The sequence below is a fragment of the Mus caroli genome, chromosome 15 (genome assembly GCF_900094665.2).
Source record: "Mus caroli chromosome 15, CAROLI_EIJ_v1.1, whole genome shotgun sequence".
Lineage (NCBI taxonomy): Eukaryota > Metazoa > Chordata > Mammalia > Rodentia > Muridae > Mus > Mus caroli.
The window spans coordinates 8,420,738-8,432,455 of record NC_034584.1 but is presented as its reverse complement, the minus strand read 5'-3'; the positions used below and the strand labels follow the sequence as shown (position 1 = coordinate 8,432,455).

General features: G+C 43.8%; 2 protein-coding genes across 5 annotated transcripts in view; both read left to right on the top strand.

The window, feature by feature from the left end:
- LOC110310759 (olfactory receptor 2D3-like) overlaps positions 1–2,579 on the top strand; it is a 4,453-nt gene extending 1,874 nt beyond the window's left edge. The window contains exons 1-2 of one of the 3 annotated variants that reach the window (XM_021183866.1): positions 1,133–1,143; positions 1,637–2,576. In XM_021183866.1, coding sequence (XP_021039525.1) covers positions 1,133–1,143; positions 1,637–2,576 — 951 coding nt within the window. Of the gene's footprint in view, positions 1–1,132; positions 1,144–1,628 lie in introns of those variants that run through there. The other 2 variants (XM_021183868.1, XM_021183867.1) reach the window with 2 other exon arrangements.
- A 4,607-nt stretch (positions 2,580–7,186) lies between these two features.
- On the top strand, positions 7,187–10,864 carry LOC110310739 (olfactory receptor 2G3-like). Of its 2 annotated transcripts, XM_021183852.1 has the most exons (2): positions 7,187–7,201; positions 9,938–10,864. In XM_021183852.1, the coding sequence occupies exons 1-2, from the start codon at positions 7,187–7,189 to the stop codon at positions 10,862–10,864; spliced, it is 942 nt and encodes a 313-aa protein (XP_021039511.1). The 2 variants fall into 2 exon arrangements, with proteins under 2 accessions (XP_021039511.1, XP_021039510.1); XM_021183851.1 differs by lacking the exon at positions 7,187–7,201 and having other exon boundaries at positions 9,917–10,864.
- The last annotated feature ends 854 nt before the right edge of the window (positions 10,865–11,718 follow it).

Sequence of the window (11,718 nt, the reverse complement as noted above, 5' to 3'; positions counted from 1 at the left end):
AGAGAGAGAGAGAGAGAGAGAGAGAGAGAGAGAGAGAGAGAGAGAGAGTGAGTAGTGGTAGTTGCTGCTTTAAGTCAGCATCTTGTTCTATAGCCCAAGTTGGTTGGTTTTACATGCAAAACATGACCCTTCATTTTCCAATGTGAAATATGTATTTTCTGTCTTTTAAACTGAGTAGGCATGTCAGGTTTCCCACACAGTGACATCTAAAGGGGACTACGAAGATCCAAACATATGAGGCCAAGATGAGGGATAATGGGATCAGAAGCAAGATGAAGCCCAGGATGAAACTTGAAACCTTTGCTAAACTGTTGGGGAAAATTGATGGTGTGGGAGACAAATGACAATTTCACATGGTGAGATCACAGGACTTGGGACTTGGGTCCTGGCTCTACGTACTAAGTTTCAACTTTGGAGCTCCAATTCTCTGTAAAGGAAAAAGGTGTGATTCTGACCTGAGTGGGTTGTGGTGACAAACAGATCATGCTTAGTGAAGCATTCTTCATGGCTACTCTTGATAAATGTCAATTTCCTTTTTCAGAGCCCAGAAAAGATGGAAAATCCTGGTGGTAACATTCTGTAGCAGGCATTTAGGAACCATCAAGGGGTCGGAGAGTGAGAGTCTGGTCAGGAACAGCCTCTGTTGCTAGGCTGCCATTCTCTCATTGAGGACTGAGTCCACCTTAAAGTGAAGATCCTCCTATGCCCACCCCTCACCTCTTCTGTGAGAGACAGAGTTGTGGAGGACTTCCCCCTGCTGACTAAGAGCAGTGTTTGGACTCAGCAGTTCCATTCCCAAGTCCACATCTCTCATCTTTTTGAGAAATGTTAGAAGACAAAACTCTTCTCAGGCTCTCAAAATTAGAGTCCTGGTGGTTATCATTGTATGTTAATTTGTTTTGCTGTACCACTGTAGGAAGGGTCAGGAGGGTAGGATGAGGGGACAGAGTTTCTAAAGCAACAAAGTGGGGGGTTGTTTATTTTGTTTAATTTGTAAAGTTCCAGGAAAACTTTATTCAAAAGCAACTTGACGAGTATCCAGATCAGAAATAAATACACTAGCACTCGAGAGAGAGGGCCACACTTGAGGGTAGTCAAGGTCACAAAGTGTTTTTTTTTTTTTTTCGTGAAAATGTGGGTTCTGTACAGAATTAGAGGCAGAGGACAGAGGGATAAACTGGGTGCTGTGGTCTTTTTTCTTTCTTTCTATGTGTGTGTGTATGTGTTTTTTTAAACTTGTTTGTTTTACATTGCCCCTTCTGGTACCTACTCGTCTTGAAATAATGGCATTCGGAAACAACAGGCATTCCTTTTGACTTGTTTAAGGTGTGTATGTGTGTGTATTTTCTTTGACAGAAGACTTCTGCCCTTTACAGTTTTTTCACAGTAACCCTGGTGTTTATTGGGAGTAGTTAGTTGGACAACCATTAAAGTGCTTAGTGGAACTTCTACTAAGTACCTAGAGCCTGGCCAGGCTAATTTGGATAGATTACTTCCAGGGCATAGAGGTAAGTATTTGACTTTAAGTTCCCCATTTGTGGGTATTTACAAAGAATTTTATCATGGATTTTGCAAATTCTAGCAAGGAGGACAGTAATATGCCCTCTTCTCTCTTTAGAAGGAAGGCCATGCACAGTCGAGGCTGGAGAAATCACAGCTCTGTAACTGAGTTCATCCTCTTGGGCTTCTCCAGAAACCCCAGGACCAATTGGATCCTTTTCTTCCTCTTCCTCTTCCTCTACTTATTTACAGTCCTGGGTAATGGACTCATTGTTACCCTGATTAGAATAGATGCTCGTCTCCACACACCCATGTACTTCTTTCTCAGCATCCTCTCCCTCCTGGATCTGAGTTATGCCACCACGACTGTGCCCCAGATGTTGGCTCATCTAGTAAGCAAGAATAAGACTATCTCTTACACTGGATGTGTGATTCAGATGTATATTTTCTTGACACTAGGCATCACTGAGACCTGGATTTTTGCAGCTATGGCCTATGACAGATATGTTGCTATATGTTATCCACTCCACTATGGAGTCAAGATGAGCCAAACCCTATGCATAGCCCTGGTGGTCAGCTCTGCCCTTTGTGGCCTCATCTGTGCCCTTGTCTACACAGTCTTTGCAATGAATCTTCCTTACTGTGGCCCCAATGAGATCAACCACTTCTTTTGTGAAATCCCTGCTGTCTTGAAGTTGGCCTGTGCAGACACATCCCTCAATGACCAAGTAGACTTCATCCTGGGCTTCATCTTGCTTCTGATCCCATTATCCCTCATCTTGGCCTCATATGTTCGAATCTTCATAGCCATTCTAAGGATTCGCTCTACCCAAGGACGGATGAAGGCCTTCTCCACCTGTGCTTCACACATCACTGTGGTCACCATGTTCTGTGTTCCATGCATGGTCATGTACATGAGACCTGGCTCTGAAGCCACCCCGGAAGATGATAAGAAGCTGGCCTTGTTCTATAATGTCATTTCTGCCTTCCTTAACCCCATTATTTACAGTCTCCGGAACAAGGATGTGAAGAAGGCTTTCTTCAAGTTAATTGGAAGGGGTGAGGACACCCAGTAGGAAGAGTGAGGCTGTCTGCAATACTTTGGGCCTCTTGGGTGTGCCACCCACAATTTCACTGAGGCTCTTGGAGGGAATGAGAGAGGATTCTCAGGATGAGGGAGACACAAGAAAAGAATGTTCCACATGAATTTACTAATGGATACACTGGGAAAGAACTCAAAGAATTGTGCCTAAGAATTAGCCATGTCATTCAATTTCTATGGCTTTGGAAAGGTCACATTGGTTTGCAGCATTCACCTCACTTTTTGGGGGTTTAATTTCCAGCTGTCAAATGTGTTCTGTAGTATTCATTATGCCCAAATGATAATAACTAAGGTGGCCTTTGTATAACAGTCACTCAATAATTTAAGTGGCCTTCTTTTTTTTTTCTTCTTTTTTTTTGTGGTGGTTTTCATTTTCATTTTTCTTTCCTTTTTTTCCTCTTCCTCCTCTTCACCTTGAGGTGTGTGTTTTGTGTGTGTGTGTGTGTGTGTGTCTCACTATATTGCCTTGACTGGTTTTGAACTTAAATAATCAGCTTAAATATTCAGTCTCCTGGATATCTGAAAATACAGGTATATCCCCTCTCTCTGATGCCTGACTGATATGTATTCATTGTTTTAATTCACATATTAACTGTAGAGGTGTGCAATATCTCCTTCATCAAAATAAAGACACTGAAACACAAAAATATCAATTTTCTAAATGTCATCAAGCTGAAAGTAACATGGCAGAGGTTGAAGCCTAGGGTTTAGTGCCAAGGCCCAGGCTCTGATATATTATACCACATTACTCTGAAACACCCCAGAGAGAATTCTGAGGCTTAGCTGAGACAATGAAAAGCTACAGCTGAGGAAGGCTAAAAAGAACCCTAGCTGGGGTGGTGGTGGCAGCACACACCTTTGATCCCAGCACTCGGGAGGCAGAGGAAGGTGGAGCTCCATGAATTTGAGGGCAAGCCTGGTCTACAGAGAGTTCAGGGGCAGCCAGAGTTATATGGTGAGACCCTATGTCAAAAAAGAAAAAGGTTTTTATTCTAAGGTCATAAGTGCAGGGCCAGATCCTTGGAGTCTGGAGCTCTGTTGAGAAGTCAGCCCTTCCAGCCCTGACATTCTGTATCCTGAGTGAATAGGCCATGTGTAGTCCAAAACAAAGTCTCAATACGTGTTTGGTGGGAGAGTTCCTTCCTAGTTGAGTTGGTCAGCTCTGCTCTCAGATCTTCACTGTCATGGGCTCCTCTCCTATTGTGGTTGTGTCTGTCCCAGTTGTGGCTTCCACTTTCAACAGCTGATTTTCCCTTGGTCTCCTCAGATGCCAGAGAGACATGGGACAGTGGGAAGTACCCTGGGCTTTGATCTTGGCTTAATTTGTTGAGATCTTAAGAAAAAACCAATCACACTCTCCAGAATCCAGTCCTCTTTGAACTCAAATGGAGGTGATAACCATGTTCTATTGTCCGTACTATAAATTGTTTTAAACCTCAAATGAGAGTGGGGCTTAAAATTTAGATAGCGAGAGCCATTCAACTACTAACAGAAGCGTGTGTTTCTAAACCTCAGATGTGAAGGCCAAATTCATTCATTCAGGCATTATAGGGACAATCATGGTAGCAACTGACTGCACATACAGAGTCATACTTTCAGCAGAGAAAGAGTTGGGGGTTGGGGAGGGACATACCCACAACATCAGTTGCCACATTAATCAGGAAACAAACCATTTCTGGTGTTTCAAACCAAGTCAAATTTCTATCAAGGGCTGGACAGATGACTCAGTGGTTTAGAACACTTGCTGTTTTTGCAGAGGACCGAGGTTCAATTCTCAGTACCCACATGGTGACTCATGACCATTTGTAACTCAATTTCAAGGGATCTGATGCCCTCTTCTGGCCTCTGAGAGAACCAGGAAGGCATCTATTGCATAAACATGCATGAAAGCAAAGCATCCATACAAAGAAAACGAAATAAAGAAATCCTTTCTTAATTAAATATTTTTCTACCTTTCTAGTTTCAGGAAAATTATTAAATTGCTTATCAAAAAGAAACACAAGGAAAATCTTTTAAATCAGCATTTGTCACATAAACACAAGATTAAATTTAAAAACATCCCTGGTATTTTTAACCAAGTTTTATGGGTGTGTGTGTTGTTTCTTTTCTGTCTTATTTAATATAATTTGTTTGTTTTGATATTTTTGGGAGAGAAAGAACATGAACTTGGGTGGGTAGGGAGTTGGAAAAGGATCAAAATATATTGTATACATTTTAAAAAAACAATAAAAATGTTCAATAGAGAAAACTAAAAATAAAGTTTTAACTATAGACTAAGAATGGCTGAAATGTTACAAAAAATCCCCAAAGACCAATCAATGCTAAGAGTGTGCTTTGTTCATTACAACTCTCTCCAGCATAGAGAGCAATCATGTCTTCCAAAGCTGCTAATGTCCCCAAGCACTAAAGAACACTGGCTCTCAGGGTGATGTGAACTGTTGAAGGGAAGTCTCCAGGGTGGGTTTGCTGCCTGAAAGACTCAGCCTTGAAGGAGAAAAGCCCTGGGGAAGAGGAGCCTTGGCATCTAAAGATAGAAGTAGAGTTGCCAGCAATGCATGCTCATTGTGTTTCTTGGGGACTTGTTAAGAAAAATGCTCTGGGGTCATTAGAAGGGCATGCGGGACATCTTTGGAGATGAAATGGGCCTTTTTTCTTAGAGTTCTCAAGGCACTGAAAATTCACAGCAGGCCCACCCAATTTCCTCACCTTCCAGCATGACGCCTCTGCTCTGGTACTACCAACTTCTCAAATATCTTCATAGGCTGGTCCAGGTCCCCACCTGTCTACTACTTCCCTACTGTTTTCCCACCTATTCATAAACCAGCCTGTGTATTTCTTCAAGAATTCTTCTAGTTATTTTCAGACTATGAAAATTTAAGAATTCTTAATACTATGGACAAAGCATTCAACTCTGGCCCCAGAAGCAAAAAGGTCCTCAAACTGTAAGAAATTAAGACAATTATAAATTGACATCTGTTTAAAATGTTGATCAAAAAGTGACTCTCAAGAAAATGTAAAATAATTGTATATAACAGTACAATACGTATTATCAAGAAAAGTGTCCAACTCATATAATGGGCATGTGAGGGTCATTAGTATCACAGCAATTGTGATTTATTCCCAGATAACTGTAGATCCCATTCCTCCAAAGATGTGTCTCTTTGTAGCAGACAGAGACCATTACAGAAAACCACAACTGGTTAAAATGCACAGAGAGACTGGTTGTGGTGTGTCCAGTTCCAGTTAATGTATCTACAACACAAACTAAGGCTTGGGACCATCATGGAAGAGGGCTCAGAATGATTTCAAGAACCAGAGGACTAGGAAATTGCTGTATGATTGTGTCTCAGGAATTGACAGGGAAGCTTCACCAATGTAATATGGTTCCCCATATCTCTATTTTTCTTGAGGGAGAGTAGAATCTCTCACTGAACTTGATGCTCACCAGCTGGCTCAGTGGCAGAAACTTAATCCGAGCTATCTCCCAGACCCTATTTCCATGTTTTATATGCCTTCTGTGCTTTGAAGTTCTCCAGGTCCCACCACAACCTTCTTAAGCCCTAAGAACAACTTTCATCACCTTATCCTGGCACTCAAGGTCCCCACACCCCAAACTCCTGACTTTCCCAACCCAAGGTGGCGTCATCCCCTATGCTACCTCACAATCCAGTGTGGACGGATTTATGAGCATCCACTGGAATAAATCAATTAGACCATCAGATCCAACCTAAATTATAGGTATATTTACTACAACTGTTTCATATATGTTTATATTTAGCCCTATAGACTGTCCTGTCTTACAATTGCTTCATTTTGCTATTGTGAAAACTGAGGTACAGAGGGTTGCCCTTTTGTCAACTGTTGCACTCTTATTAAGTGGTAGGACCAGTATTTGACTTCAAGTCTTCCTCGGTTTTGCTCTCATGTAGAGTATTTATGATTACCTCATCTTGGCTTAAGATCCATGAAGGATGCCACTGTTGCTTGAATCATATTCCCTTCCCTCAAGAAAGTCAAAGTATTTCAGGGCTACAAAATTTCAGCACACAACATAGTCCAGATCCCAGCAGAGCACAGTAGAGAGAATGAGAAGCTTGAGGCACTGAGCAGAGATCTGTAGCTTGACCCTGCACCCCCTGAGGAACATGTTCTTTTTCTCAATGTCTATGGAAAGCTTCCCTGACATGTCTGTTTAGCATTCACCCTTACAAGTCTTCACTGTGTATGTGTGCATGTTCACATGTATACACAGGTGCATGTTTGCATGTATATGCAGGTGCATATTCACATGTATATGTAGATGCATGTGCACATGTATATGAAGCTGCATGTTAACATGTATATGCAGGTATATGTATGCATACATAAAGAGGCCTGATGGTAACCTTAGGTCATTACCAAGGTCTATATTATTTGCAGGTAGAGTCTCTCATCAGCCTGGAGCTCACCAATTAGGCTAGGCTAGCGGGTGAGCACACCCTAAAGATCCTGCAATCTCTGCTTCCACGTCTTTGTGATCACAAGTACACATCACCATGTTTGACTTTTACATGGATAGGCTCTGGGCACTGAACTCAGGTCCTTATGCTTGGGCAACAAGTTACTTACCAGCCAAGCCACGTCCCCAGACCCCACTCTGGCATTTATTTCTTAACCCATGCATTTACTCTACTTGATCTTCACACATTCATCTCCACTGACAGAAAAGGGGGAAAAGGAAAGGACTTGAGAACAGGGAGGGAACTTGGGGTTGAGAGGATCAAGAGCGTTGGTTATGGAGGTCTTGTGTACCAAATGGAAGAGTTGAAATGTGTGCTCAGGGTCTGAAAGGGCTGCAGTGGGGCCCAGAGGACCTGAAGGCACAGAAGACTCATTAAGAAACTTCAGCTTCATCCTCCCTGAGGACTGGGAGCAGAATGTTAAAGGAAAATCTCTCCCACTCCTAGCTCAACCTTCATACAGAGCCTAGGTCAGGTAAGGAAGGAAGCCGCAGAGGTTGCCTGACACATACAGTCCTCACAGTCCTACAAGATGCACTCCATCTGTCTCCATCACCTCTGTCCTATCTCCCATTCCTATCCCTAACCCTCATCTGTTTGCCCCACAATTGCCTGCTTCCAAGTCCCTTCCACTCACCTCAAGCATTTCATCCCTGGTTTCTGCTCTTCTCAATGCTCTCTGGATCTCTGTCCTCCTCTGGTCCCTGATGTCTCAGCATGGCTCTCTCTTCTTCTTTTCATCTATGTATTTGTTATTATGTTATTCAGTTGAGACAGAGAAAACTGGAGGGATAGGGGCTGCTTCTGTGGAGATGAAGCAGTGGGCTCTCTTCTGCAGTCCCAGGTTTGGATCCTTAGATGGAGGTACAGGACAAGAGGACTGCTACTGAGGGTGAGGATGGAGATGGCAAGTTACAGTAATGGCTCAGAAATCCTATTTGAGGTGTTATGAGAGTCAGACAGCTTGAGACAGACATTGGAACTAGGAGGGAGTAAGTAACTGTCATTGAAGAGGAACAATAGCAAGTAGAGCCTGGCACCCTACCATTCTCTCTGGAATGCCTCCAGCCCAGGCAATCATAATTGGACTGAACCCCCCATTTACCTACTCCTGGTTCTTTTGATTGCCCATCTGTACCCCCCTCACTTTCTCCACTCTGTCTCACATTCTGGTCAGTTTTTAGCAGGGACTGTCAATGAGATGTCTATTAGGACTTTCTGCATCTCAGGCACCAGGTTTAGGGGAAACTGGAGGACAAGAGAAGAGATAAATGTGGCAAAGTCCTTCTCTTTCCTCTCGGTTCTATAGAAGAAATGTTCCTCTTTGTTTCAATTTTTCTCCACTCAACATGGCCTCCTGATCCTTCTTCATAGCCTGTTTTGATTTGTCCACAGGCCCATTAAGGTGTCATCCAGGAATGAGCATGCTGTTCAGCACATGGTCTGGCTACTGCAGACACAGACCACCAGCCCAGATCTACCAGGATCCTTTCTCAATGATGTAGCCCCATGCTGACATTAAGGACTCTCTCTGTACTCACCTGGTGTAAGTCCTCAGCTCTTTCCCAATAACCTGCTGTCTCATCTGAGCTTCCTATAGTTTGATCATTGAGTCAGGGATTCACTATGTAGCTCAGCCTGCTCTTGACCTCTCTGTGAGCCCTGCCTGGCCTTGAACCCAAGGTCCTCTTATCTCAGCCTCCTGAATGTTAGGACCACAGATGTGGACTGCTTCCATGACTAGGTACAGTTGGATGTTTTAGTCAGGTGTGAGGAGTGATTCTAAATTTGTGTTGTAGCATCTGTGCTGTAGGTACCAGCCAATTGTTTAATCCAGCTGAGGCTGGGCATCTGATTTTCAACCCGTGGGTTAGATCTTCTTCACTATATACGAAAGCTTCCATGAAGAAGAGTCCTTGAGGCTGGTCTGTTGGAATGTGGATTTGAACTTTCTGATGGGCACAATTGCAGGCATCTATGTCCACTTCATCCTCACCTCTGTCCCTTCATCCCTGCCCTACTGGACCTGGCACTAATGGAGCTTGTTCTTAGTTCTTGATGTGTCACTTCACTCCTTCTGTTGTCTCTTCCTCTGGTGTATACATGCTCTGACCAATTTCTACCTTAGTTAAAACTCCTCCAACCCCATGTTCTGGTCCTGACATCTCATCTTACTCATTTACAGCCCAGTTCACCCCACAGAACCCAGTGCAGTATGGCATCTGCCCCAAAGTGTAGAGAGCAGCTACTGCTCTGTCTTAAGTAGAAGTCAGCTTATTGAGTCAAGCAGAAAGGTTCTTGCTTGGGGGTGAGTAAGAGCAGGATGAGGCAGAACTGTTGAGTGACTCTACCTAAAAGAAAGTGTCAAAAGCTTCCAGAGGATAGACAAAAACAGATACAAGTAAAATTTACTAAGAACTTTCTCTGCGTTTGAAGTTGTATATTCTCCCCACATCTCCAACTCTCTCAGATGTTCATAGAAAGGGTTCTGGACATATATGCCTTCAGAAAGGAGGAAAAGTGTCTCATTCTCTTCTTCCCTTTCTGTAACCTGCACCAGGGAGATGAAACAGTGAAGTGTGTAAGGGCAGGTCTCAACAGAGGGGAAAGCAGGGGACATTTGTGTGTGTGTAGAATAATGAAGGGAAAAGATGTTCTGGAGGCTCTGGCCTAAGACACAAAACATCCTGAACTTAGACCTCGGTCTTGGAACTGACATCGATCCCAAGAAAGATTAAGGTCTTGGGATGGGCAAAGTGACTAACTGTGCATTCTAAGATGTGCCACTAGGCCCATTTCTTTTTGCAGTGGAAGAATGCAAGGCTTCTCCTATGAGAATCACAGCTCTGTGTCTGAGTTCATCCTTCTGGGTTTCTCCAGTAATTTCCAACTTAATATAATCCTCTTCAATGTCTTCTTCTTCCTCTACCTCTCTACGCTTGTGGGCAATGGGCTCATTGTCACCTTGATCCACCTGGACTCCCGTCTCCATACACCCATGTACTTCTTCCTCAGTGTCCTTTCCATGCTGGATATGAGCTATGTCACCACCACAGTGCCCCAGATGTTAGTGCATCTCCTCTGCCAGAAGAAAACTATCTCCTATTCTGGGTGTGTGGCCCAGATGTACATCTTTCTGGTGTTAGGCATCACTGAGGGCTGGTTGTTCTCTGTCATGGCCTATGATAGATATGTAGCCATTTGCCACCCACTCAGATATAAGGTTATCATGAGGCCTTGGCTGTGTGGGGCAATGGTAGTCTTTTGTGGACTATGGGGTGTCAGCTGTTCTCTGATCTACACTGTTTTCACTATGAGGCTGCCCTATTGTGGCCCTAATGAGATCAATCACTTCTTCTGTGAGGTCCCTGCTGTTCTGAAGCTTGCCTGTGCAGACACGTCCCTCAATGACCGGATAGACTTTATCCTAGGCTTTATCCTTCTCCTGGTACCTCTTTCCTTCATCCTGGCCTCTTACGTCTGCATCTTTGCCACCATTCTGAGAATCCGCTCAGCCCAAGGTCGACTGAAGGCTTTCTCCACCTGTGCCTCTCACATCACTGTGGTCACCATGTTCTGTGGACCTGCCATGTTTATGTACATGAACCCTGGGGCCAACGCCTCCCCAGAGAGGGACAAGAAACTGGCTCTGTTCTACAATGTCATCTCTGCTTTCCTCAACCCTATAATCTACAGCCTCAGAAACAAAGATGTGAAGAGGGCTTTCCTCAAAGTAACGGGCTGGGGAGGAGCCACTGAGTGAGGCCCTTCAAACACAGAAGGTCACAACAGTACGTGAAAGAACAGTCTGTGGCCCTCCCCCTTTATTGCTCCTCCTCACACATAGGATGGGCAAGAGCCATTCACTGAGGGTTAAAGGACATGGCTCGCAAAGGCACATTCCTGTTATGACCTGCTGATGTTCCAGAAGGTGGGCTATTCTCAAGCATCAAGGGATCCATCTAGAAACAGAGCATCAGGTATCTGACTCATTTCTGTTTCCTGGGTCAGCAGAGGCTCAGATACAAATGAAGTGTCATTAACATTTGCTGTTGAGAGATTTCTGGGCGTATTAAATCTACTCAAGATGCTAAGACAAGACCTAGAGGACTTGGAATCAATATCTTTATTTCATCGCCACCAGGAGCAAGGACAGTTTTCGGAGAAAGGGAGCATGACCTCACTTCTCCATGGTGGCAAAATCCCCTGGCAGAAATAACCAAAGGAAGGCAAGGGTTCTATTGACTTTTAGTTCTAGGATATGACCTGACATGGTGATGAAATAAATGATGATGGCAGGAGCCCATGGCAGCTGCTCACATTGTAGGTATGGTCAGGAAGCAAGAGGAAAATGAATGTTCAGACTCAGCCTGATTCTTTTGTGGACCTTGGTCTACAGAATGGTGCTACCTTACAGTTAAGGTGTGTCTTCCCTGCCCAATCTAGATAAGCCCACCCAGGCATGCTTCGAGGCTATATCCTGGGTGATTCTAGATTCCATGAAGTTGACAATGTTAAACATCACATTAAGCATAATACATATGGATTGGTCATTGTCAATGCGTCACTGTCCGGGGCCTCAGGATATATGACTCGCTAGATCTCTCAGCAGATGCC